The 26,284-nt window shown below is 41.7% G+C and overlaps 1 protein-coding gene across 3 annotated transcripts; it reads left to right on the top strand.

The window, feature by feature from the left end:
* Nucleotides 1-24,853, top strand: NUCKS1 (nuclear casein kinase and cyclin dependent kinase substrate 1). Of its 3 annotated transcripts, none has more exons than XM_066625526.1 (8): nt 1-244; nt 7,700-7,749; nt 9,929-10,034; nt 13,534-13,586; nt 13,832-13,981; nt 15,946-16,098; nt 17,221-17,367; nt 19,459-24,853. In XM_066625526.1, the coding sequence occupies exons 1-8, from the start codon at nt 228-230 to the stop codon at nt 19,656-19,658; spliced, it is 876 nt and encodes a 291-aa protein (XP_066481623.1). In that variant the 5' UTR covers nt 1-227; the 3' UTR covers nt 19,659-24,853. The 3 variants fall into 3 exon arrangements, with proteins under 3 accessions (XP_066481623.1, XP_066481622.1, XP_066481624.1); XM_066625525.1 differs by having other exon boundaries at nt 17,218-17,367; XM_066625527.1 differs by lacking the exon at nt 17,221-17,367.
* Nucleotides 24,854-26,284: the final 1,431 nt, after the last annotated feature.

The following is a 26,284-nucleotide window of genomic DNA, read 5'->3' as shown; positions in this document are numbered from 1 at the left end:
CTCTGCTGGACGAAGTGCGACCATTTTGCGGGGGGAGCGCGAGCGGCAGCGACTGACGGTGCGCGCGCGAGGGATCCAGCCGCGAGGCGGTAGCGGCTGCCTGGGTCGCGGGCGCGGGGGACCGACGCCCTCCCCGAGAGGGCGAGCGAAGGAGAGGCGCCGACCCTCCTCGGCCATCTCGTCTCCGCGGCCGTCGCCCCGCCGCAGGCCTCGCCTCGAGTAGCAGGATGTCCAGGCCCGTCAGGTGGGTGCCTGCGGGAGGCCTGCGCCGTGCCGCCCCTCCCCGCCCGCGGCCTCGCAGCGCGGACCAGGCCTCGTCCCGCTCGAGGGAGGGAGCGGCCGGAGTGCGGGGAGGCATGGCGGGAGAGGGGTGGGGCGTGTGCAGGCAGGCAGCGTGCTGCTGCCGCCGCTCCCCCTCGGCGCTGCAGGCTGCGCTCCTGGCCACGCTTCCCGGGAGTAAGCCCCGTGGACTCCAGTGGGCTTAATTCTGGGTAGACATACGGAGGCTTGGGCTCTGAGGCTGCAGTCCTGGCCACGCTTTCCCGGGAGTAAGCCCCATTGACTTTAATGGGACTTACTTCTGAGTAGAGAGGTATGGGATTGGACTCTGAGGCTGCAATCCTGTCCACACCTTCCTGGGAGTAAGCCCCATTGGCTATAATGGCGCTTACTTCTGAGTAGACATGCATAGGCTTGGGCTCTCAGCTGCCACTGCCACCCTGCAGGTCTTTGCAATGCTGCCTCCGAAGGCTAGCGCCAGCAGAGACCATGCCTCCTGCGGGAAAGTACGGCGTGGTTGTCTCGCGCTCGGCCTGCACATCACCACTGGAGCCAGCGAGTGGAGGAAGGCTTGCCCTGTGCGTCACTGTGTGGCAGAGCTCTCTGCGGTGTGCGAGGCGTTCTCAACTCTGCCCTGTATTATTTTGGCCTGGAGGGGTGATGCACAAGCATGCACTGTGCCTGCTCCTTAAGCAGAGTCGCAGTGTGGGGAGGCGGTTTGCTTGCCAGAGGGAGGAGTTGGTGGTGAGAGGGTGCACCCTGGTGGGAAGGAGTGTGTGTGTGGTGATGGGGGGGGGGAGAGACATGCACATTGCACTCTGCTGTCCTGGGCTGGTGGAGAAGCAGACATAAGAAAAGCCCTGCTGGATCAGGGCTAACCCGTTAGCCTGCATCTGGGAGCACATGAGACCTTAGGCAGCAGGACCTACAGAATGCTTGTGTGGAGGGGAGCCTTGCGTGACTGTAAGTTCATTGGAAGAACTTAGCACACTTAACGTATGGCTATTTGGGAAGATGCCTCCATGTTTTGGTAAATGTACACTTTGCATTGGTAGCAGAATGCAGCAAATGTTTATAGATGGCATCCATGTGAGGCTGGTGTTGACCCGCTTTGGGGAATGTGCAGGATACTAAAGTGACTAGCCCTTGGGATAGCATAGTATAAGTGTAACACTTCCCACTTAATTGTGATGCGTGGGATGGGCAAGTCTTTCATTCTTGGTTCCCTTGAAATCTTTAATCACAGCTGTTGTGTTATCTCACTGCTCTGTAAATTGAGGGTGGGAGAGCTGGCCTGGAGCTATTTGATGCTTTTTGTTATAATTCTTCTAGGCTCATACATTGACAAGAAAAGAAATGTATTTTGCTGGTATAAAGTTGTGATTCTGAATACATAGTCTTTCGTATAGTTTCAGATACAGTATATGGATATTAATGTGAACTTCTAGCTTATGGCATTTAAATTGCTTGCTTCCTGTTAGGAATTTAGGATCTTGTTTTTTCTAGTGGTTTATCCTGTGAGGTAGGATAAGCTGAGAGATACTGACTTGCCCAAGGCTGCTCAGTAAGCTTTATAGCTGAGCAAGGGTTTGAATCCACTATCTAGTACCACATAGTATTGGTTGCATCACAGTGATTGTTACGTGTATACTTTAAGGCAGTGATTTTCAACCTTTTTCATCTTGTGGCACACTGGCAAGGCACTAAAATTGTCAAGGCACACCATCAGGTTTTTGACATTTGACGAGGCATGCCATGCTGCCAGTGGGGGGTGGGCTCACATCCCCATTGGCCCTACTAATAAATGATCTTCTCCCAAATTCCTGTGGCACATCTGTGGACCACCTGCGGCACACTAGTTGAAAATAGCTGCTTTAAGGTGTAAGAAGTCTAGTCTGTGAACTGCAGCAGAATAAACTTGACTGCCTTGCTTTCTATGGGGTCAGTCATCCTGTATTTATGGGTTGACTGGTATCTGTGTGTAGAAAATTAGGAATCTGCCAAATTTTGTGCCCTGGGGCCTTATTTGTCAAGTTTTCAAAGGGGCTCTTCCTTTTTGCACATTTTTGATGAGATGTTAATTGGTTGGGGGAGGGCGTACTATAAACCTATAATGACAGTGCAATCCTGTGTATGCCTACTTGGGAGTAATCCCCATTAAGGTTTATGGGACATACTCCCAGGTACATGTATGTAGGATTGCAGCCTGTCTTTGGCTACTTAGGGACAGGGAATTAGAAAAAGATGTTAACATTTTTCAGTGGTCAGATCTGTTGAATTAATATATGTTCTGCTCTTTTGGTGTATTAGGTAAGTGTGTATATGCTTTGACCTTTAGCTCAGCATTAGAAAAAGAATCTGAACTGCAACACAGTAAGGATTTTGAAGTAGAGTTGACAGCCTATAGGGCTGCAAAAAAGTAAAATTTAATTTGCAAATGCACACTAAATTATGACTTGTACCACTCAGTGGCTGGGTTCAGATGTAATGCTAAACCATGGTTTCATGTTACTAGCCCAAACCTCCAGGTTGTGTGCTTCTTCTGTTCACATGTGAGGGGAGAGAATTTACTGCTTCTGTTGTGGTTTAAAACCTACCAGTATGTTTTAAAGCCAGTATGCACCATTTGTTCTAGGCATAGTTTGTGAACAAGCCCAGAACATCAGACTTGGGATCCCAGTGTTATGTCTGAACATAGCCAGTAACTTATAAGAAATTATGTTACCATTGTCATGCCTCAGCATCTCATCTAAAATAAATTTCTAGTCCCAGTTCCGAAATGGCACCTTTAACTAGACCAGCCATTTTCAACCACTGTGCCGTGGCACACTGGTGTGCTGCGAATGGTCCCCAGGTGTGCCGTGTGAATTTGGGAGAGGGTCATTTATCAATAGGACCATTAGGGGATGTGAGCCCCCATTGACAGCACAGTGTGCCTTGTCAATTGTCAAAAAGCTAATGGTGTGCCTTGACCATTTTAGTGCCTTGCCAGTGTGCCATGAGATGAAAAAGGTTGAAAATCACTGAACTAGACAGTGATGTTTACACTCCCAGCTCAATAGCATAATCAGTAATTGATTTTTGAAAACATTTGGTGCCTGTTCTTTTTGCAGCTATTTCGATTTGAATGATTAACATCTTATTCCATGAGGTGGACCACTTGTCCCTGATGAGGATTTGCAACTTATGTAGCCTTGGGGTACTTCCACCTGATTGCCTGTTTTCTCCATATGATGCTCTCTGGGTGCAATTCTAAATACTGTCATGACTTAGGAAACCCTAAATGGCTTTTAAAGACTGTCTCCTCTCTGTTTCAGTATTGTGTCAAAAGATCATCCATTTCTGTCTTGTTATCATAATATGCACTGAAGGCATGTAGCTGTACTTTTGGTGGTTGTTCCATATCTAGCGAATACTTTCTTCCTGAAAGTTCTCCATAGCTTGCAGTGTTTTCATTTTCTAATACTGCTTTTCAATACAATCTGGCTTTTAAAAAGTTTTGTTACGGCAGCACGTTGCAAGAGTATCATTATGTTCTATGAGGGTTTAAAAAAAAAAAAAAAGCTGAGACTGTTGGGAAGCATATTCTGTGCTATTTTATGGTTCCACAGAATTGCAGTACTATATATACATGGTTGGGTTAATATCCTATTTTAACTCAGTGGCTTGCTTGAAGAGGAGGGGCAGTGTAGTTAACTTCTTGCAGATTTAGATGTGAACTGCTCCTTCTCCCTCCTGAGTAAAAGGGGGTGTGCAGTGTACCATGGCAATCCATGGAAGCAAGAAGCTTCCTCTCAAGAAGATATAAGAGAGCCCCCCCCAAAAGGTGGGGTGCCTCCCTTCCCCTGAATTCATTTTTCCCCTGAATTCATTTTTATTAAGTGGAAAGTGAGATTGGGGAAAATCCTTTTTATGATTTATTTTTTTCCTAAAATTATAAGTTAAAAATTTTTTTTTAAGACTAGGTTTTAAAAATGTTGTTTTAGCTACCCTTTAGCTCCTCAAAATGCTTTAATTGTCAAACTCTTACATAATTCAGTTCCTTCATACGGATATATAAAAACCCAAATAATCTTGTCTGTTCCAGAGTCTTTATAGCATCTCAGAAACTGGTTCTGGTTAGAAAAAGAACTTAAGATGCAATACTTGCAAAGTTAGTAGATTTGTTAAATAACATCAGGTTCAAAACCGCTTTAGCTGCCTGTGTAGTCACTGGAGGCAAGCGGTTCAACTCTTGTCAGACCAATTTTCCAATGGCCGCACTGGCTGCCAATTCATTTCCAGTCCCCATTCAAGGTGCTGTTTTTGACCTTTAAAGCCTTGTATGGCTTAGGTCTAGGATATCTGAGAGACAGTCTACTTCCGTAAAATCTAACGTCTCCTCGGGTTATCAGAGAAGGCCCTTTTATGAGTGCCACCACCCAGAGAGGTGCAAGGGGCCCGCAGTGACAAATGGGGCCTTCTCAGTAGTGGCACTGACTCTGGAATCCCCTCCCTTTTGATTTATGAATTTATGAACTGCTCCCTCCTTGGAGACTTTCCAGCAAGTCCTGACTGATCTCTTTTCAGATAAGCCTTCTGAGTTCTCGGCCTTTTTAATGTTATATTAAAAACACCAAGCCTATAAAAGTCGTAAGTTGGCTGCTGCTGCTCTTATGTTTTATATTAATGTTTTATTGCCGTTTATGATGTTCTTAATTGTTACAGGTTTTAAAGTATGTTTTGTGTTTTAATTGTGGTTTTTATGCTTTTGTGTATTTACATTGGTTTTTGTAGACCAACTTGGGTCCCTTTGGTGAGAAAGGTGAGGAAAAAATTCTGTAAGTAAATAAAATAGATGTGCCCAATGGCTTGGATACGCCCCAGGGTTATTGTGTTTAACTTTTCACTGATCGCTGTGTATGCCCTATCTTAAATTGCTTTGGAAAGTGTACAGTTTCAGGTGGTTTGTTGTGTTTGAGCAACTTTTCTCAGGAAGTTTGAAGCCCACCTTGGGTATACAGAACAAATTGCATGGCACTTTGAATCCTGGCTAAATTTTGCAGGCTGAAGGGAAGAGGCAGAGATAGGGCAGTAGTTAGAAAACTTGCAAGTGGACTGATTCAGGTTACTTCTCCTGTGAGCCATTGGGTCACCCCATTTCACTGGCTACTTGTAAATGCTGACTCTTTGGCTTGTTTGTCTGAGTTGCATGGGCAAGTTTGCATGGTTAGGCTCAATGTTGATCCACTGTTTAAAAAGATCTAGTTCAGGGGTGTCAAACTCATTTCATACTGAGAGCTGAATGGCATTCATGATGCCTGCTGAGGGCCAGAAGTGATATCATTAGGCAGGAAGTGATGTCATTAAACAACTCATAACCAAAAATTAGCACTTTTTCTCACTTAGGAATTCATTAACTTTAAATGACAGAAGAGAACACACAAATCTTTCCCATATTTCAAGATATGGGAGAGCCCAATTTTCGTGGGGGCTGTGCCCTCTTAGCAGTAACACCTCAGCACTGCTCAGCAGCTGAGAGCCTGAGGGCCAGATAAAAAGCTTCTGCGGGCTGCATCCGGCCCCTCGGCCTTATGTTTGACACCCCTGGTCTAGTGTCTACAGGGGTTTTGTGTGTCCAATGTAAGGGGCATGAATATAATTGTAGACATTTGCCTGAAAAACCCTACTGAGTTTTTTTAAAAGATTCCAAAATCCACAGTCGAACAAGTTATTACATAGTGTGTTTTCTGTCACCTTGTAATTGGTGTTAGAGCTTATCTGGAATATTGTGGCAGTGGTACTACTAATCCATTTTAAGAGCTGTCATAGAGTGTACAGTATATTAGAAAAGGATGAAAAAAGCAGTTGCACTGGGCCAGGCTTCACTGAAATGTGGAGCTAGGACTACTGAATATGAATATGACTACTGAAGTAGTAGTAGTTTACCCTCTTGTGCCTATAGCCCAAGAATTTGAAACCTGCCGTAAGTCTTTGGGGGGGGGGGGAGGCAGCAGGGGCAGGTGGGAGGCAGCAACGTGATCCCCAGGATCATGCTGCTCAGGGGGGCTGTAGGGACTGGGGTGCACTCACCAGTCTCTGCAGCAGCGTCCTGGGGGTGCGGGGAGCCCTGTGTGAGCTTCTGTAGGGCTCCCCAGGTCAGCAGCAGTGAAAGTGAGCGATCGCGCTCTGCCTCCGCAAAACCAGAAGCGAAGTGCATTTGCTCCACTTTCACTGCTGCTGACCTGGGTAGCCCTGCAGAGGATTGCACAGGGCACCCCGCACCCCCAGGATGTTGCTGCAGGGGCTGGTGAGTGCACCCCAGTCCCTGCAGCCCTGTCAGAAGTGAAAGTGGCGTGATCATGCTCCGCTTCCGGTTTAGTGGAAGCAGGGCACGATCGCCCCACTTTCACTTTGGAAGCCTCGGGGAGTCCTGCGGACAGCTGCGCAGGGCTCCCAGCACCCCCGGGAGGCTGTGGTAAGTGCAGCCAAGCCCCTGCAGCCCCCTGCGCAGTGCTCTGCTGCCTCCTCCCTGCCACCTGGCTGCGCCCGCCCCTTAAAGGCAAAGAGGCCAGGGCTCTCAGGCTAGGGTGTTGCAATGCCCCAGTCTGAAAACCTCTGGCCCAGTTTATCAACCTATGGGATGTGCCCCTTAAGGCAGGGGAATAGATTTGAGATGCTGGTGTTGTGCAGGCAGGATATCCTGCACATCAAGCAGACATATCCTGCAATGTCAAGCAGACATTGGAGGAAGGAGCCAAATTGTTCTTTATTACTTGGGCAGTGAAGTTGCTGTCTTGATTTGCAGGGCCTGAGGGGTTGCTTTCAGCAAGAAGTTGATGCTTAACTCTGTTCCAGCTGTTGGCAATCCAAACCACTGTAAGGGGGGAATGGGTGGTGGTGGTGGTAATCTGTTCCCATGTTTTGATGATCTCCTTATGCTCATTTAGGAAGAAAGGCTTGTGTTTGGGGTGCAGAAGTTAGAATAAATTTTGAAAAGACGCCTTGAATCAAAAAAATTTGAGGAGCACAGATTTCTGCGGAATTCCATCACACCTCAATCCAGGAACTATCTGTGTTCCCAAAATGTTTGATTGAATTTTAATCTTGCGTATGGTCGTGAATTTTGTAACTTTATAAGCAAAAGTTAAATGGCTTTACAGAAAGAAAAAGACTTTGCGAAAATACTATTTTGTATGCCATGCCAGGATACCATTAGGGTTGGTGTTTTCAAACTTTTGAGCATTGGGACCCACCTGAGGTAATGTCTTTAACGTAGAAGTGGTGACGTGGCCAGAAGTGACACCATCCATGTAGTCTTCAAACCTACGCTGTGATCAGTGACTATATTTCAAATCTGTTGCTGAAGAGTAGTTAAATTGACTGTTAGTGCCTTGTATCTTCAGTATACTTAGGATAATATCTTTTTCTTCATTTTTAGGAACAGAAAGGTTGTGGACTACTCACAGTTTCAGGAATCAGATGATGCAGGTAATTATTGGGGAGGAGGGAAGAATGCAAAGACTACTCTGCAACTACTGAATGTGGTGGCCCATAAAATTTAACTGGATTTTAATGGTTGTATAGCTGATATATTGCATTGAATAGGCTGTTTGGAATTGCTAATTTTTTCATCCTATTTTGGCATGTGACTAATTCTTTATCCTTATTCTACTTCAAGAGAATTAAGGTTTTGGAACCCCTACAGAATGTTTTTTTCCTTGGAGAGCGCACATGGCGTTGCTGCTGTCTGGTGAATGAAATTGTGGTAATGGTGGTAATTAGTGAAAACAAAATATGGTACATTCCTGTGTTCTTCCTAATGCAGTTTTGTTGGCAGTGAAGTTCAGTTTATTTATAATTTGTGCAAGATTTGCATCAGCCAACTGCAAACAATAAGAATTTATCAGGGCATTTTAAATAATTCTTAAATTACTTGTATATAGTTTTACCTAAGATGGCAGAGGAAAAGCTTAGTGATTTCAAGAAGTCTTGGCAAGTGCAGCATCTTTGTTTTCACAAAGTATAAAATATTTTGTTTCTGTCTTGCCTTTTAAAACCCAGCATTAAGGACACTGTTCACTGTTTTTCTCCAGTCAGATTGCAAATTCAAATCTGCAGTGTTATCCAAGTGGAGTCTTTGCCATTGTATGGGAAGAATTCTGGAAAATCCAGAGCCAGTGTTCTGTCTTCTAGGCTACAGGTTCCCAACTTATGATTCATGGAGGTCATGGGGAAAGCAAGATTGCCTTCTGTTTTTACAGCATCTGACCGAGCAGGTGTTCTCTGACCACCAGAGAGGGCAGAGAACAGACAGAAGTGGTGGCTGCAGGTGGTCCATTCTCGATCATCTGTGGTTAGGAACCTAAAGGTTGGAGCCACTGTTCTAGGGAATGCTTTTCAATAAGTTGTCTGTCATGGAACTCTTGTGCATTGCAAATGATTCTGGAACACACATGTGATTCACATGGGGGCAGAGGCCATTCATGCATGACATGCTCCATCCAAAGATTACAGCTTTGTACTATAAAGTCTACCCAGTGCTTTACTGCAACTTCTTATTGTAGAGGTTAGTAGTGGTGGGTAGACTTGTCAAGAAATCTTATCTACTCTTAGTAGTGGTCTTGTTGAAGAACCGTTGATAAGCTTTCAAGGAACCATTGCAATTGGGTCATTGTTCACCTGTATATGGAAAAGTCATATAAATGCTTTGAAGAGATTGGAGTGAACTGTCCACTAGTTTACCTTCTGTGGCATAGGAAGAAAATAGTCATCTGTATTCTGCTAGATATAGAAATTAGGATACTAAAGGAGGCAACAACGGGGAGATCTTAGCCAGCCACCATTTTGCCCATCATTGTCTGGGAACAGTACTGCCCCCCCAGACCTGCACCCACAAGCCCTCTTAGAGAATCTGCCACTACTCATTGCTATTGGTGCCATCACTGGTTATCTTGGCAACCAAGATAACCAGTGATGGCACTGGTTATCACTGCATGCTGCAGCAGCATGCTGCTGATAAGGGCACCACCAATTGCACAGTCACTGGGACCACATTGCAGCCACAGAACAAACCACATTCTGACTCTACTGAGACCACAGCTACTTGTACCTTTCATGAAACTTCTGGTGCAGGCTTCAGTGTTGCTTAGTAACAGGAACACTGGAGGATGTGTTCTGGGTTGGGGTGGAATTGCACTTGCTCATAAGGCAGGCTACAGTTTCAATCAATGCTAGTGTTGAGGCCAGCATATCAGGATGTGGGGTTAAGGTTGCTCCTTCTGCAACCACTGACTGGTACTGGCCATCAGAAGCTATCCTGTGGGGAGTAGGTGGAAGTGGGTGCTGTATAACCTCCCCCCCTCTTAACCTATACTGAGGCAACAAGGGGAAGCTTTTGCATAAAGTCAGCAGACTCTCTTATGCAGGCAGAGACTCAATTTGAGCAGCCACCAGGGCAGTTCTTTGTGTATGTGGTGGTGCCTCCTTCTAACCTGAGTTGGGGTAAGTTGGACACCCCCCAAGGCATATGGCAGACTCTCCTAATCTTTCATGAGGCATGCAGCCTTTATTGAAGTGATCTGGTGACTCCCCTGGCTTTGTCTAACTTTTCAAATGTGAGTAGTAGTACTTTCCTATTAATTCTGCTCTCATTCCCTTTATTATGTAGATGAGGAATATGGCAGAGATTCAGCCCCTCCAGCCAAAAAAATCCGTTCATCACCTCGGGAAGCAAAAAATAAGAGGCGATCTGGAAAGAATTCTCAGGAAGACAGGTAAGCTTGGGCTTAGGTTCTTTAGTAGTCAAATTTTGTTTTTCTTGAACAGCTTTAGTTCCTGTATACTTCCTGGCTTGTGTTGTATCTTCAGAAAATATTAAATCTACCTAAATACTCACTTAGGATAGATATGGGGTATTGTGTGTTTCAGATGACTTTCATTTAGATTTAGAGTCCATTTTGTTTGTTCATTACACTTTCCTGACTAAAGTGGGATAGTCACCCTGAATTCATTAGAAATCAAACGAGGATGTAAATTTAATTCATAAAAAGCCGTTTTCTGTAATGCATAACCTAAGATGTGTGTAATCCTGGTGGATAACATGATTGGAGAGCATACACCATAGTTCTTCACTTAATAGTGCGAGCCACTCTTGTAGCTTTTCTTATGTGTTTCTTTGTGCAAGTCTTGCGGAAAACGAGGTAATTGTTAGTGCAGCCTTGCACGTAAATTACCAGCCTGTGTAACTCTTCTCAGCCTACGTTAGTTGTTTATGGCACATTTAACACCCTGAAGGTGGGGAGGGAAGACTCTCTTTATGTTTTATATAAGGTTCCTTCTAAGGGACACTTGTAGAGGAAACTTAGGGTTTTTAGTGAACTTATATTGATTTTAACATTGTAAGTTTTAGCAAGGTGAATGTGATCCACAGTATTGACCAGAGAAGGAGCCACTGCAGGGAGCTTTCTTGACTGAAAGGAGTCTGCTCCATCTTTGGCCCGAGGACAAAAGAGCAGCTGTTTTTTTAATTGTTCTAAACTGCTTGCAGATCAACTTGATTGAAAAGTGAGATGTAGCTCTTCTAAAACAAATGCTGGTGTAGTGAAATCTCTGGATTTTTCCCTTCTTTGCCTCAAGGTAACAAATAATTTAGGAAGTCTACTGGCATTAGGAGCCAGTATATGGTCTTTTGCTTTGTGATTGTCTTCATTCCAAAAGAGGTGTGTGTGTGTGTGTGTGTGTGTGTGTGTGTGTGTGTGTGTGTGTGTGTGTACACTCTAAAAAAAACCAGAGCTAACATGCATTTGGATTGGGTACTCCTGCCTAGAGTTCAAAGACTGGTAGTGGTGACTGATGTCTCTACCAATAAGGCAAAACAGTAACATCAAAAAAATTGCATGCAATGGTAAGCCAAAGGATAAACTTGGTTCTTAACCCTGACTGAATAAAGGTACGCTATTGGAATCTAACCCAACTTTTGGGGATAGAGGTGCTGTAGCAGATGGAAACCAGTCTATGGAATAAGTAAGTTCAGGGACTACGTTTAAGTCACATCAGATTTTTGTTTTCAGTGTGTGCCTTTTACCCATTTGCCTTGTATTGTAAGAGTGTACAGCCTCCACTGCATACAACTTTTCCTTTACCAGTTTGATAATATGTTTTACCTCTTCTCTGCTCTCCCATTTTAATCTGTTTGGCTTGGTTAACAGAGAGGAAAGAGAGCACTGAGCACTTGTCTCCATGATTACTAGCCCTACTCTAGTGCATCTGTTCTTGGCTAATCCCCCTCTGTCTGTTGCCACCACCAAGGCTAAAACCAACTATTCAGGAATTAGAGGCAGCATGCAGGACTCCCTGCCCTCAACCATTGCAGCAGTCATACATATATGTACGGGGGGGGGGGCCTTATCCAAGGGTTCACTTTTCCGTGGATCAGATTCACAGACCCCGGCACGTTCCCCCTGGAGTTTGGGGCATGTGCTCCCCTGTCCCCCAGCTCCAGGGTATGGGGGGGCATTTGCCTGTATCCATGGTTTCACTTAACTGCAGAGGGTTCCAGAATGGAAACCCCATGGATATGGGGGCATGCCTGTACATTCAAAGAGTAAACACTGATGGTGTAGCAAGGGGTGGCAGGGAAGTGTATGTGATGAGTTGTGAAGCCAGCTGGGCTGTTCCAAGTTATCTGGTGTTGCAAATACCGAACGTTAAAGATGAGCTGTTTTCTGGAATATAAAATGGTCTTGGAAAAACTGGTTGTAATAATAATAAATAAGGGATTCTAAAGAGTTCTTTGGGGGCCTCTTTTCTCCTTATGAAGAACAAAATGGTAGAAATTGGGAGCATTTTTTACCCCTCTCCTAATAGCTGCTACAAGCAGAAAATGTGGCACCCTAGAAAAATAAGACACAATAAGGGAAATCCAGTGTAATTATTATTATTATTATTATTATTATTATTATTATTATTATTATTATTATTATTATTAACTTTATTTCTACCTCGCCTTTCTCCTTGAAGGGACTCAAGGCGGCTTACAACAAGGTTAAAACAAATTAAAATCATAATTTAAAAACGGATAAAATCATATTAACAACCTATCATAAAAACAGTAGTCAGATAAAAAGTAGTCAGGTAAAAAGAGCATAGAGCAGCAAATCATAAAAGAATCAGGCCTGTAACCAGGTATTAAAAGATGTTTAAAAAGGCCGGGAACTCAGAAGGCTTGTCTAAACAGAAGGGTCTTCAGGCCTCGCCGAAAAGTCTCAAGAGAGGGAGCCATTCTTAAGTCAAGGGGAAGGAAATTCCATAGTGTTGGTGCCACTACTGAGAAGGCCCTATTTCTTGCCGCCAACCCACATACCTCCCTAGGCGGCGGCACTTGTAAAAAGGCTTTCTCTGATGACCTAAGAGGACGAGCCGGATTGGACGAGAGTAGGCGATCTCTAAGATACCCTGGCCCAGAGCAGTATAGGGCTTTAAAGGTCAAAACCAGCACTTTGAATTGGGCCCGGAAATGAATGGGCAGCCAATGCAGCCACCGGAGAAGTGGACTGACAGAGTCAAACCGCCTACCTCCAGTAACTATGCGGGCCGCTGCATTCTGCACTAATTGCAGTTTCCGAACCGTCTTCAAGGGCAGCCCCACATAGAGCACGTTACAATAATCCAACCTCGATGTCACCATGGCATGGATCACCGTGGCCAGGTCTGCACGATCCAAGTATGGCCGCAGCTGGCGCACCAGCCAAAGCTGAGCAAAGGCCCCCCTAGCCACAGCCGCCACCTGGGTATCCAGGAGCAGCTGCAAGTCCAGGTGGACCCCCAAGCTGTAAAATATGTCACCACTACTTAGACATAAATATGTATAAATTTGTGCAGTTGGAACAGCACTTCATAGCAGTAATAAATATTAAATTCTCTCACCTTACAAATTAGTCCTCATTAAATGCTGTTCTTGTTAAGAAGCTCAGTGTGCAAACTTAATAATTAAATGATACACTGTCTCTTTTGCTATCCTGTCTTGCAGTTTGTAGTTCTAGTTCTGTTTCAGCAATCAAGAGAAATGATTTGCAGTCTCAAAACTATGCTATCTAAAATTATTAGCCATAATCTTTATTTCTAGAAGAATAAGAACTTACAGAATTTAGAGTGGGGTGTATATGTATGTTTGCAAAAATTCCTACTACCTCTGCTTGGAAAACCCCACTATTAAAATAGCCTGTGTGATGGTTTTTGGAAGTTGATTTGTTGAAACTCTTTTCCTTTCTACAGTGAGGACTCAGAAAAAGACATGAAGGCAAAGAGAGACGATTCACATTCAGCAGGTAGCTATGCATCTGTAATTGTATAGGTATCCAGCCAAGTAGAAACTTGGGTGTCTAGAATTTATTGCTACTATGTAGCATCCTTAATGTGTCCTGTCCTAAGTCATCCATAACACTATCAGTTTTCCTTTTTTTAGCACTTTTTAAAAACTAGTCTTCACCTTTAAAGCCTGGAACATTTGTCTCTTCTAGTTATATTTCCTTGCAGAAGGTATATATTGAGTGCCAAACATTTTCTCTCTCAGATGAAGATTTTGGTAGTGAGGATGACTTGGGAGCAGATGATGGCAAAGCTGATAGTGACTATGAGAGTTCACAAAAGAACAAAAAAGGAAAAAAAGCCAAACCCGAAAAGAACAAAAGAGCAACTTCCAAATCAAGGAAACGGGCTGCAGGTAAAGACTATATAAGATAGTGACATATTGATTTTAAAGACTGTCTACTGTGCTGATTATATATTGAGTCAATTCATGCTGATGTAATGTTAATAAAAATTGTATAGGCAATTTCAGATTACTTTCTTGAGGGAAATTAAGAGAGCTATAGCTTAATTGAATTAACGAAAATGGCCTGTGTAAGCAATCACTCACATGTGGTATGTGGATTGAAGACTACTAAGGCAAGGCTTGAACCTGATCTAAACCAAGAGGTTCCAAATTTTGAAACGTTGTGAACTTAGTATGTTGCAAAAGACCCCCCCCCCCCCAATTTGACTGAAGGTTGAAACTCTTTTGTGGCTTTATCCCAGTCTCTTTGTCCTAAGAATATATGTTGAAACATCCAGCAGTAACTGTTCTAACTCTTTGTCTACTTAATTCTGGTTTGTTCATATTTTCTTCTACTAAAAACAGAATTGTCTATCCCACAAATCTTTGCCCATATGAGGATAAGAAGCATGCTATAAATGCAAATACAGGGCACAATGATTAGCTTTTCTGGTTTTGGTCTACACTGTAATGTACATTCAGTAAGTTAGCTGATGCTGGATGTTCCATCTGCTAAAATAGAAAGCATGGGTGGTAAAATGGTAGTCAATTCCCATTATAATCGTTCCATTTTAAACACTGGTAAATTCTAGTGCAGATGAACTTAATCTACATAGACCAGTGTGTGGTGGAAGACTGAAAAGGTGCAGAATGTTACTGCACGTTTTGTTACAGAACAAAACGGCTGATATTATAATGCCGTTGTTCAGATCGATGGTAAAGCCACACCTGGAGTATTGTGTCCAGTTCTGGTCGCTGCATCTCAAAAAGGATATAGTGGAAATGGAAAAGGTGCAAAAGAGCAACAAAGATGATTACAGGGCTGGGGCACCTTCCGTATGAGGAAAGGCTACAGCGTTTGGGCCTCTTCAGCCTAGAAAAGAGATGCCTGAGAGGGGACATGATTGGGACATACAAAATTATGCAGGGGATGGACAGAGTAGATAGAGAGATGCTCTTTACACTCTCACATGACACCAGAACCAGGGGACATCCACTAAAATTGAGTGTTGGGAGAGTTAGAACAGACAAAATAAAATATTTCTTTACTCAGCGTGTGGTTGGTCTGTGGAACTCCTTGCCACAGGATGTGGTGATGGCATCTGGCCTGGATGCCTTTAAAAGGGGATTGGACAAGTTTCTGGAGGAATAATCCATTACTGGTTACAAGCCATGATGTGTATGCGCAACCTCCTGATTTTAGAAATGGGCTATGTCAGAATGCCAGATGCAAGGGAGGGCACCAGGATGAGGTCTCTTGTTATCTGGTTTGCTCCCTGGGGCATTTGGTGGGCTGCTGTAAGATACAGGAAGCTGGACTAGATGGGCCTATGGCCTGATCCAGTGGGGCTGTTCTTATGTAGAAATGTCCTGTCCCTTTTATTCCCTCCCCACCCCCTTTTTTGACAAAGAGTATTTCAAATTTGTGCTAATATCTTTGAACTATTTGTGTTTGTTATAAAAATGCCTTTTTACTTAAGTCTGTTCCTTCAGTCCTCTTATTTTTCAAAAATGCCCTACGTGGCCATTATATTTTATAGAGCTAAATAGCTTTTTTGCAAAAGTAGGATTGAAAAGTGAGTCTTATTGCATAAGAGGAAAAATGAGCTGTGATAGGTATTTGAAGTATAAGTATATATTAAAACCAGTCCTTTGGGTTAAATGTATAGAAAACAGAACAGTGTGTTGCCGTGAGATGTTTCTAGGATGCTTGTGCAAATTGAAAAACGTTTAGGTATTGGTTTGGTGGAGGTATCTGACCTCATAACTAAATTGTGAATAGTTAAGCCTTCTACCGGGGCTCTTCCCTGCCCCAAGCTGTAAGTATATGCTGTAACTGTCAATCTTCAGTATTCTTTTGGTGATTTTAACAGAGGACAGTGAGGATGAGAAAGAAGACCACAAAAACGTGCGCCAGCAGCGACAGGCGGCATCCAAAGCTGCTTCCAAACAACGAGAAATGCTCATGGATGATGTGGGCAGTGAGGAGGAAGACCAGGAAGAGGAGGAGGCATCATTCCAGGAAAGTAAGTGGGACCAAATGATGTATACACAACCAAGGGTTTGACAGACTGCAGCCATACTAGATGCTGCATCCAGCTTTAGCTGCCATGATAGACAAACTTGTCTTTGCCTCTTGAGTATTAAGTGGAGATCACTGTGAATGTACTGATGTCCAGTTTAAGTGTTGGATACAAAGAGAACATTGCTATGTCCCCCTGTCCACCCCATGTTCAGGGTGCTAAATCTTTTAAGGCATATGGAGAGCTTTTAAAACAATGTAATGTTTTTTGGCAATATTTCTATGATTTGCCATATTCGTCACTGTTTTATCTTCAGCACTGGACAACAAACTGAACAAACTGAAATCAAATGAATAGTTCATTTGATTACAAATACCATCCTATCTGGCTTCTTAATACAGGAAAGGACTTCAGATCCCCTCTTGTTTTTGCAACTTGAATTAAACAAATGTTTTTGTTTAAGTTTGTTTAAATACCTGCACCTCAAATTTAACTTTCTAACACGCCTGTTATATAAACTGACATACATTTCCTCTAAATGGTAAAAATGGGGACCCACTGCGAGATTTACTTTTTACACACTCACTGCAAACAAAAACTCAGTTGAACCTGGACAACTGGACACGTGAATCCAGAACCTGGAAGTTTGTTGTGCTTACTAGCAGTAAGATACTGCTATCCTATATGTAATAAGTTACTGGTGTTGACTTCAGCGGGCACTTCTACAGCTTGCTACAAGATGGAAGACCATACTGAACAAGAAAACAGTCATGGCATAGGCTGGAAAGGGCACTGGTGTATAATCTACAGCAGCTGGCATAGGAAATGGTGAGGCTCAGCCTACTTGTAACTGCTTTTCAGAGAGAAATTTGCCTCTGCCACTGCTATTTTAAATAACTTTGCTACTTATCACCAGTCATAAAACACATTTACATGAGGAAATACTGAGGCACAGAAGTCGTGATTGCTTCAAGTTCTAGCAAGTATGTTACAGGATATAGAAGCCAAGAATACTCCTATCCCTTGGTCAACCTACCAGACTCTCTCCCTCATTCTGTCTCCCTTCCAAGTGAACAAGGACAGACCTTCTTAGAGACATTTCATTCCTCTCTCTCTGCACAGAAGATTCTGGCAGCGATGAAGATTTCCTTGTGGAAGATGATGATGATAGTGACTATGGCAGTTCAAAAAAGAAGAACAAAAAAGTGGCTAAGAAATCCAAACCAGAAAGGAAAGAAAAGAAAATGCCTAAGCCAAGGCTAAAGGCGACAGGTGAGCTCAGCTTGCTTCAAAAGTTTTTATTTTGCAGCTGTTGGGAATAGCATAATGGAGTTTTGCTTTCAAGTGCTTATGTTTTCTCAGCTCTTCATCTATTGTGCTTAAAAGGATATGAATCAAAGCATTGCTCAACTAGCATACTATGCATATTAACCTACATTGATTATAAGATAGAGTTGGTGTACTAAAAAGTTAATGGATGGTTTCCTCCTGTTTTCAGAGATTCAAAGGAGTCAGTGGCTGAATCGGGATGGAATTCTGTATGTTCTTAGCTGCCACAATTGTGTTCAGACCACTTGCCAGTGCTGATTAAAACATGTGATGTTTGTGCTTATGCACCAATGAATAGCCATGTTTCTTCTGTCAGGGGAAAAAAGACAGTGAATTTTTGATATATGCCATCCTGGGTATATCTGAACCTCTGCTTTTTTTAGAGGGGGTTAAGCCTTGCATATCTTGGATTCAATTATCTAAATTGCCTGAATCACTGTTGTGCCTGTGTTGTTCTGCAGAATATGTTCTACTTCTGGGAGAAAGGAGGAGGAGGTGCTCGTTATTCTCCTTTTTGTTCAGGGAAAATGAAGAACTATTGCATGTACAGTGACTGTGTTCTGACACCCCAATACTGGTTATGTCATACAAAGCTATACATTATTTAGAAATGTGTAAGTCAGGGTTGCTCACACTTTTTTGGCTCGAGAGCTACTTTGAAACCCAGCAAGGCCCGGAGATCTACCAGAGATTTTTTTACAATGTTTGCGCCATCATAACATATAACATTTATGCGTACAATGTATGTTGGTGTACCTTGAGCCCCACTGAGTATAACAGGACTTACTCCTGAGTAGACATGCCTAGGATTAGACTGTGAGGCTGCAATCCTAGCCACACTTACCTGGGAGTAAGCCCCATTAAGTACAATGGGCCTTACTCCCGGCGTTTCCTCCCAGAGGCACCTGAAGGGGGGGTCGGCACTCCGCGATCTACTCATTTTGCCTCGCGATCTACCGGTAGATCGTGATCCACCTATTGAGCACCCCTGGTGTAGGTACTCCAAATTGTCATATCCCCAGCTACTTTTCCAGAAATCTGGTATTGCCGTCATATCATAGCAGAAGTCATCAAAACTCTTGCTTTTACCCTTTCATTCTTGTAGAGATTATACCTGCCTTCTAGCGCTTCTTCAGGAAGATGGCAACCAAAGTTTTGATGGCAACTTAATGCTAGAGAGCAGGGAAGAGGCTGGAGTGTGCTGGCAGGAGCTCAGATGTACTGTAGACTTTAACTGAGTAATTGAGCATAAACCAGCATTTTTTAAACTGTGGGTCACAACCCCATTTCTGATGGGTCCTGCAGAGCCTCCAGTGAAAACACAGGTGATGGAAAGATCAGTTAACTAATTGCCCCAAAGCTCTGAGATTATTCAAAAATCAGATAGCTGCTAACTGCCCTGCGAACAGCTGAGCTCCTGCAGTATGCAAGCATGTGTAAATATAGGGAGATAATGTTCGAGTGTCTTTTGGGGGGAAATGCATTGAGGGTTTTTTTGCAAAAAGAAAAAATTACTTGTAAGTAAATAAATGAAAATATTATTTCTTTCTAGATAGCCTTATAAAAAGTCTTGTGCATCTAGTTGGGTCCTGGTAGAGTGTCATTTTAGAAAGTGGGTCCTGGTGCTAAAATATTTTTTCCCCCCCACGTTTTTATACCACCCTCCAGGGAGCTCAGGGCAGTGTGCACAGCTGCTCCCCTCCTTTTATTATCACAACAACCCTGTGAGGTAAGTGAGGCTGAGAGAAAGTGACTGGCCCAAGGTCACTCAGGAAGCTTCATGGCTGAGGGAACCACTGGCATACATAAATGTGTGTATTAGGTTAAATAAGGACATCAATATTTTGTAACAATGCAGACTTGTTTAAACAGTATGTTGTCGTATTCCTGCATAAATAGATATCAGTTTTAAAAGGGGGGTGGGGTGGACGCCTGCTTAAACATTGAACATGACCTGAGAGGTTAGCATTATCTTTAAAAGTTTAAACACACACTTAATGTCTTGTTAACATTTTGGTGCTTTTCTTCCTTCAGTTACACCTAGCCCCGTGAAAGGCAAAGGAAAGGGAGGCCGCCCAACAGCTTCAAAGGCATCAAAAGAAAAGACACCATCCCCAAAAGATGATGACGAAGAGCCTGAGAGTCCTCCAGAGAAGAAGAAATCAGTTAGTCCTCCTCCAGACAAATCTGGGGATGAAGGGTCTGAAGATGAAGTCCCCTCTGGTGAAGATTAAATGATGCTGATGTGGGAGAGAAACTTTTTTTGAGAGAGGAAGGAAGGAAAAGAATATACTTAGGGGTAGAACATGGCTTTGGTTGTGGCTTGACTCATGGGCTGTGAATGCCACCTTTACTTTAGCTGTTTTATTAGTACAGTATTTTCTTTTTTCTTTTTTTTAAGAGAACCCTTACTCAATGTTTTCATGTTGCAGTCTACTGGCCATTCCGTTCTCCCCAACCAAATCTGAAAGCCATTTAGACTTAATTTAACAGCTTACTAAAGATATATTTTTGAAGGCTTACTGCAGTTGTAAAAGCAATAAGGTCGAGTCTGACATTTGGAGGGCATAGTTAACAAATAGGGTAGGTTTTCCAAAGCTGGGAAAATTCTTCTAAGGCAACTGTTACTTAATTGAATCCAACACAAATATGTTGTTGCACATAACATTTCTGTTGACAGATTCATCCTTGGTAAATGAATTACTTTGAATTTTGTCGAGTTTTTTTTACATTTTCATAACCTTCCTCCAAAGAGCTCAGGGTGGTGTACATAGTTCCTTCACTCCTTTTGTCCTTGCAACAACCGTGTGAGGTAGGTGAGGCTGCTAGACTGGCGTAAGGACACCTAGGAAGCTTCATGACTGAGTAGGGATTTGAACCTGGTTCTTCAAGGTTTTAAGTCCGACTCTCAAACCACTACACCATCCTGGCTTTTTAAGTTCCAATATTCTGAATGTTTGGGGTTCCACAGTTTCTCTTTAATAGCCAAGATAATTTTAATGACCATTTGATCTGTTCTTTATTTCAGTACTTCTTGTTTCTTTGTGCTTAGGATAGCATTCCAGCTGGTCAGACTGCATCCACACTCTTCTGGCTTCTGTTAATTTCAAAATTCCCACCTTGTTACACTGTTTTAAATATTGGTATGAAATTTAAAGCTTGGTTTCAGGGAAGCACACTGGAAGTTAAGGCAGGATTTTTCTTTACAAATATGAAAGTGATTTCCATTATGGCATGGTCTGGTTTTCAATCCATAAATTGTGGCTTAAACATTTTCCTTTCCTATGATGTCCTCAAGTGAGATTGCAGATTCCACCAACAAAGAATATAACTTACTCTTCTTTATTAATTGTCTCTATTGCTAAGATTAGTTTCTTCTCCTGCCTGTAGGGTGGTTTGCTATTCATGCTGCTTCGTTGCCAGGTCTTGAATAAACATATGCCAGGCAAGGAACAGAGTGTGGACTGGAGGACATGAGGGATGAAGGAAAGGCCTTAACATTATAGCAAAAATGTGGCACATAAGAGTAGGATATCTTGTAAGTGCACAATACATTTGGGTTGGGACAGTTGCTGGCAATTTAATCAGTTTTAACTGATGCATCAGTATTGCTAATTTAAACATAAGATGAATTTTCCTTTCTATCTTTGATAAAGCAACTACAGTATTGTTATAGTGCCACCCTCTATTTTTATCTTGTACAGTCATAATATATCCTTTCAACCAGTTGTAATCTGCCCACAAATTGAGGTTGAGTATTAGAGTTCTGAAGCCAGATCCTTTGATATCTTATATATGTACGTATGTATACGCTTTAAGAGGGTTAAAAGCCTAGTGGATGCAATTCACAATATCCTGTTCAAGGACCATGCCCGTTGTGAGTAGTGTTAGAAAACCAAAGCATTGAAGTACTATCCAGGTTCTCTCTTGCACTACAGACATAGGTATGACCTCTTTTAAAAATGTTGGCATAGGCAGATTATTTTTTCTACTTATTTTAGCGACTGTTCATTTCCCTGTAGAAGATCAATACAAGCGGAAAGTGATGGCTTTCACCTAGATGTTGGCTTTTATGTTTTTGAACGGTAATGCTTAGGCTGCAAAGTAACCCCATTAAACTCAATGAAACTTTTTTTCTAGACAAATATGCTTTGGATTTCACTACATAAAAGTAAACATGCCTTGAATTACTCCTTGGACAGAAGTAAATTGAACTTGGTAACTTGGCCAGTTTAACCAAGATTTAAATTGCTGTATGGGCATGAAGATTGTAGCTTCCTTTTGGAGTGTTCACACTGTAGTGTAATCTTGTTCCATACTACAGATTTATGCTCTTGATTATCTTGGTTTATTTGGTTGTCTCCAAATGTACAGGTTTTGGAGTGATTAACTCTAGTCATTGTGGCCAGCCAACTGACTATATTGGTGTCTGAACACATTTCTGCTGTAATGCAGACTTGTTCTGAAGAATATGTGCATTTTTTCCTTAGCATTCTTTCTTTAATACAGCTTTGCAGCATGTTCAGACATTTGGAAAGCTATTATGCTGCCTCTGTTCGTGCTTCAACTGTTTGAACCAGTTATATTTGAATTTTGAATCTTGTGAAACAGTTGTGTCAGATATGTATCGTAAGCACATTGCTTTGAATCTGTCAACGTCTATTTGATGCTGTGCTTTTATTTGGAACTTGCATGTGTCCCCCTAGAAACAGACATTTGAGAAGGTTTTGCAAACACTAAATTTTCAGAAAATTGGATAACTATTTGGTCTTCCCCATTATTTAAATATTCTCTTAAATTTTCAGAAAATATTTTTCTGCATAGAGCAGTAACAAAAGAATATTTTGACATTTTATTCTGTTTTACAGGAAATTCACTTCTTCATTCTCTACCTCTTTGTTTTGTGTCACTTTTAAGTGCAGTATTCTAGAGATGGGAATGATACAAGTTCATTATGTTCCATGGAACAAGCATTGCCAGAGAAACAAATCAATATACTCCAGTGTGGATTAATCACTACATCAGTTGCTTCCTAAGAATGGCTAGTTATTAATATCCTAATTTAATTGGTATTTTTTGTGAGTTTGCTGGAAAACCAAAAGCAAATGTGTTTAGTGTATCAACTAAACAAATGTTTCATTAGCTTTGCACATAACTGAGTGTAACAGGTTACATAAATTTTTTTTTGTGAAACTTTGCAAGGCTGTTTTCAGCATACCTTTTGGGTTTGACCCACTTATGGTTACCATGGTGCTGTAGAAACACCATGCACCTGAAAGGTTAATATTCAAATGTCCTCTTTTGTTGTGGCTTTTTCCCCTCTGTAGTTTTTAGGGCAGATTGAACACTTTAAATGCAGGGACCTAGAGAGACTCAGTTTGATCTGATATATCATGTTTAAATATTGGGAGAGAAGTTGTCTACATTCAGGTGGTCTGTAACCTCTTCCAGAGCCATTAGAAAGGTTGATGTCATGCAGTTGCTGAAGGTAGTCAGTGATGTGGCTGCATCAAGTACTGAAACTGTTTTAGATGGAATGAAAAGACTTTAAAAAACAGATTTTAAAAGCATTACCCCAAGTACAACAAACAGCTAAACTAAGGCGCGGAGTTGGGGGGGGGGTGAGAACTCTAACATGCTGGAAGCTTATGAGCTATAGAAATTTGGTGCATTGCTTTATGTAATTTTTCTGTGGAGTGTTTATTTTTTATAACAAATCATAATGTTGGCACATGATTTTATAAAATAAAAGGAAATTGATTTCCACAATTTTAGGTATTTGGGAAGTGATATTAGTATTGTCTGGGGGAGATTTGACTCTTTTCTGTCTTCAAGTAGCCTAATTGACTAGGTCCTTTGGATGGAGCTCTTGTTCACTCATTTCTGAAACCCAACTTCTCCTTTCTTTTTCCCATCCCCACTGGTTGCATTTGAACAAACTGTGGTCTCTAAGGTCTAAATAGAAATTATGAAACTGGATAATCCCCTTTGTGTTGACCATGAGTGATAGGTCCAAGGTAGAGATTGGAAAGGTTTTTAAAATGCGGGTGTACTTATAACAAAGACCCATAGTTCACAGTTGAACACAAATAAGCTAACAGTTGCCTTGGGTATTCCTCTTCTTCCCCCCCCTTGATATTCTGCTTCACGATGTAGCTCATACTCTATTTTTCCCTATTAAATTTTTTCCCCTGACCATTAATGCTGGGTTTTCTAACCCAGCATTCACTACATGCTGAGTTGATCTGTAGACCATTGTTGAGAACACCTGTTGCCCCACCTGCCCTTGTATAAAACTGTAGAAAATGAAATGGTTCCATCAGTTTAAGCATGCTTGGTGTAACTGCAAGATACCATTGTGCATATGCTTTGTATCCAGGGAGGGCTTTTTTATAGGGAAGAGTAGGGGGGTTGGGGCAGAACAATCCACAAACTTGCTTAAGCCACAATAACATGAAAACCCCTTCAAGTATTGTGAGTGTGTATGTGTGCGTGTGGGGTGTATGCGTGTGTGTGCATGCGTGGATGTCTGTCTGGCAACTTAATGTGTGTTAGAAATTTGTGAATTTTACTTTTCCTGCAGAAACAATTATTACAAAACTTGTATATAAGAGAATTACATAACTTGTTTACCAGGAACATTTCACAGTAAAACCCTGAACTATTCTCCGATGTGAGGTAAAATAACTCCATGTGGGGCAAGTTCCAATAACATCAGCTAGGAGTTGCTAAAATAGAATGCAGTGGATATTTGTCTTGGGTATTAACTACCTTATTGGGCCCTCAGTCTCGCCTTGGTTTTGTTTCATGAGTGGCAATGAAAGACAGGCTGCTGACTTACTCAGCTGCTACTAGTCTGTTTGAGGAAATATTCAGAATAAATACCAGTCATGATCATAACCAGTTGGGTTGTCAGTCCCTTGACAATGAAATCTGCAGCATGGTACTAGGAGTTCAGTTTGAATGTAACAATGCTTTATTTAAAAATGCATTTTTTAAAGGGGGGGTTTGAAGTGAACATGACGTTGTTGACCATGTTCGTGAATTATAGATGCAACATGCATTGGTAGAATTGTGTGATGGTCTTTTGTGCTACTTAATTTTACATATTCCAGTCTCTGTATGTACTTGCAATTAAAAAAAAAAAGATTTAACAATCCCTGCTTTGATTTTTATTGAAGGGTTCCCAGGACTGCATATCTGCTCCTGAGCTCTTGTTTTAAGTATGTGTATCCTTGGCTTGTATTTTGTATTAAGAGAACATGGAGAAGAACCCTTTACTGTTCAGCATGTTGGAATTGTGTCCCCCTCATTTTTTATTATTTTTTGGAATATATTAAGCAACTTATTCTTCTGTATCTTATTTTCTTTTGTAAACTTTTTGGTTTTGTTTAAAAATGGCTTTATAAAAGGGCTTTTATAACCCATACATATGCCTTCTGTGGTTTTTCCACTCCTTATTGTATCATGCCTAGTATCAGTTATACATCTGCTTTTTTTTTAGAGCACGAATAGTCTGCAAGTAAACTTAACAAATTCTGTGTTGAGACAGTTTACCTTCTGTTTTGATTATTCACATTCAGGACGCAGCTGCCTTAAACTGCTAATGCACATACTTTGCTTATTTCAAGAGAATGAAAGCACTTTAGGTGCCCTATTTCTTCAGCCCTATATAAATTTTCTTTTTCCAGCACAATTTTGACATTGATCTGAATTTGAAATTTGCCATTTAGTAGAAATCAGAGACACAAGTTGAATTTATTATACTACCCAACTTTGAACTTTTATAATAATGCTTATTTTCTTCTTGCAACCTTTCTAGTATTTACTACCAGTGCACCATGAAATATCAAGTCTGTTTCTGTATTTCATATACAGTAAGTCATTTGGCCAACAGGAGATATATAGCTCATTTGTTGAAAATGTTGGGTGAAGTGACATGATATTGTATAGATTTTTGTTTCCATTCTGCTTCAAAGTGCACCTGTATGTCATGATCAGGTTTACAAAATTTAATCATAATGAATGTGACAAGCTTTGTTCTAAATTCCCTATCTTATGGAATGCCTATTAATGTTGGCAGAAGGAGCATTCAGCCAAATAATGGTAAAGATGTTATGTGAAAATGACTTTCAGTCTGTGCAGATATTTCTCTGAAGCAGCAGAGGGCATAATTCAACCTCTGAATTGCATTTTGCTCCTGCTGGAAGGAGCATCCTGAATTCGCGGTATGTTTCACGGTCTCCTGTATTACAGACAGCTTTTTGTTTTAATTTTGCCTGGGTTGTGCTGGCAGCTGTTGATTCTTCCTGTTTGGCTTTTACAGGCATAAGTCTTTTTGCATGCGTTTGTAATTCTCGTTCATGTGTGGTCATGTGGGTCCAGCATGTTTCGGTACCAGGAATATAAACCAATATGGTGCTGAATTTTGCATGGCATACATCAAAGCTGGAAACATGAAACTTGCGGTTCACTAGTCTTATGGGATAAAGAAATCATTTAAATGGGGACTGCAACATGTCAGAAACCACACAAGGGAAGAACACCCTAATTTGTACCTTACTGTTCAAAGGATGGTTTAAGGAGCAGATTAAATGCTTTTAAACTATAAAAAAAATTATTAGCTGTAATATTGCATTACCGGTTGAGACCCATCTCCTACAGAGCCAGGTTCTTACCTTTTCCAGTACTTGGGTGTAACTAACCCTCTTTATTCTTGGCTCATGAACTGTACCACATTATAGAATAAAATCTGATAAGTACTCTAACAAGGTATAAACTAGTACAATCTTTTTTTCTTAGGGCTGTAACAATTTGGCTTTATAGTCCTGGCATGTGGCTACTTCCAAGTTAACAAATA

The sequence above is a fragment of the Tiliqua scincoides genome, chromosome 4 (genome assembly GCF_035046505.1).
Source record: "Tiliqua scincoides isolate rTilSci1 chromosome 4, rTilSci1.hap2, whole genome shotgun sequence".
Lineage (NCBI taxonomy): Eukaryota > Metazoa > Chordata > Lepidosauria > Squamata > Scincidae > Tiliqua > Tiliqua scincoides.
Note: the sequence above shows the minus strand (reverse complement) of the source record. Positions and strands in the feature narration are given on the sequence as shown.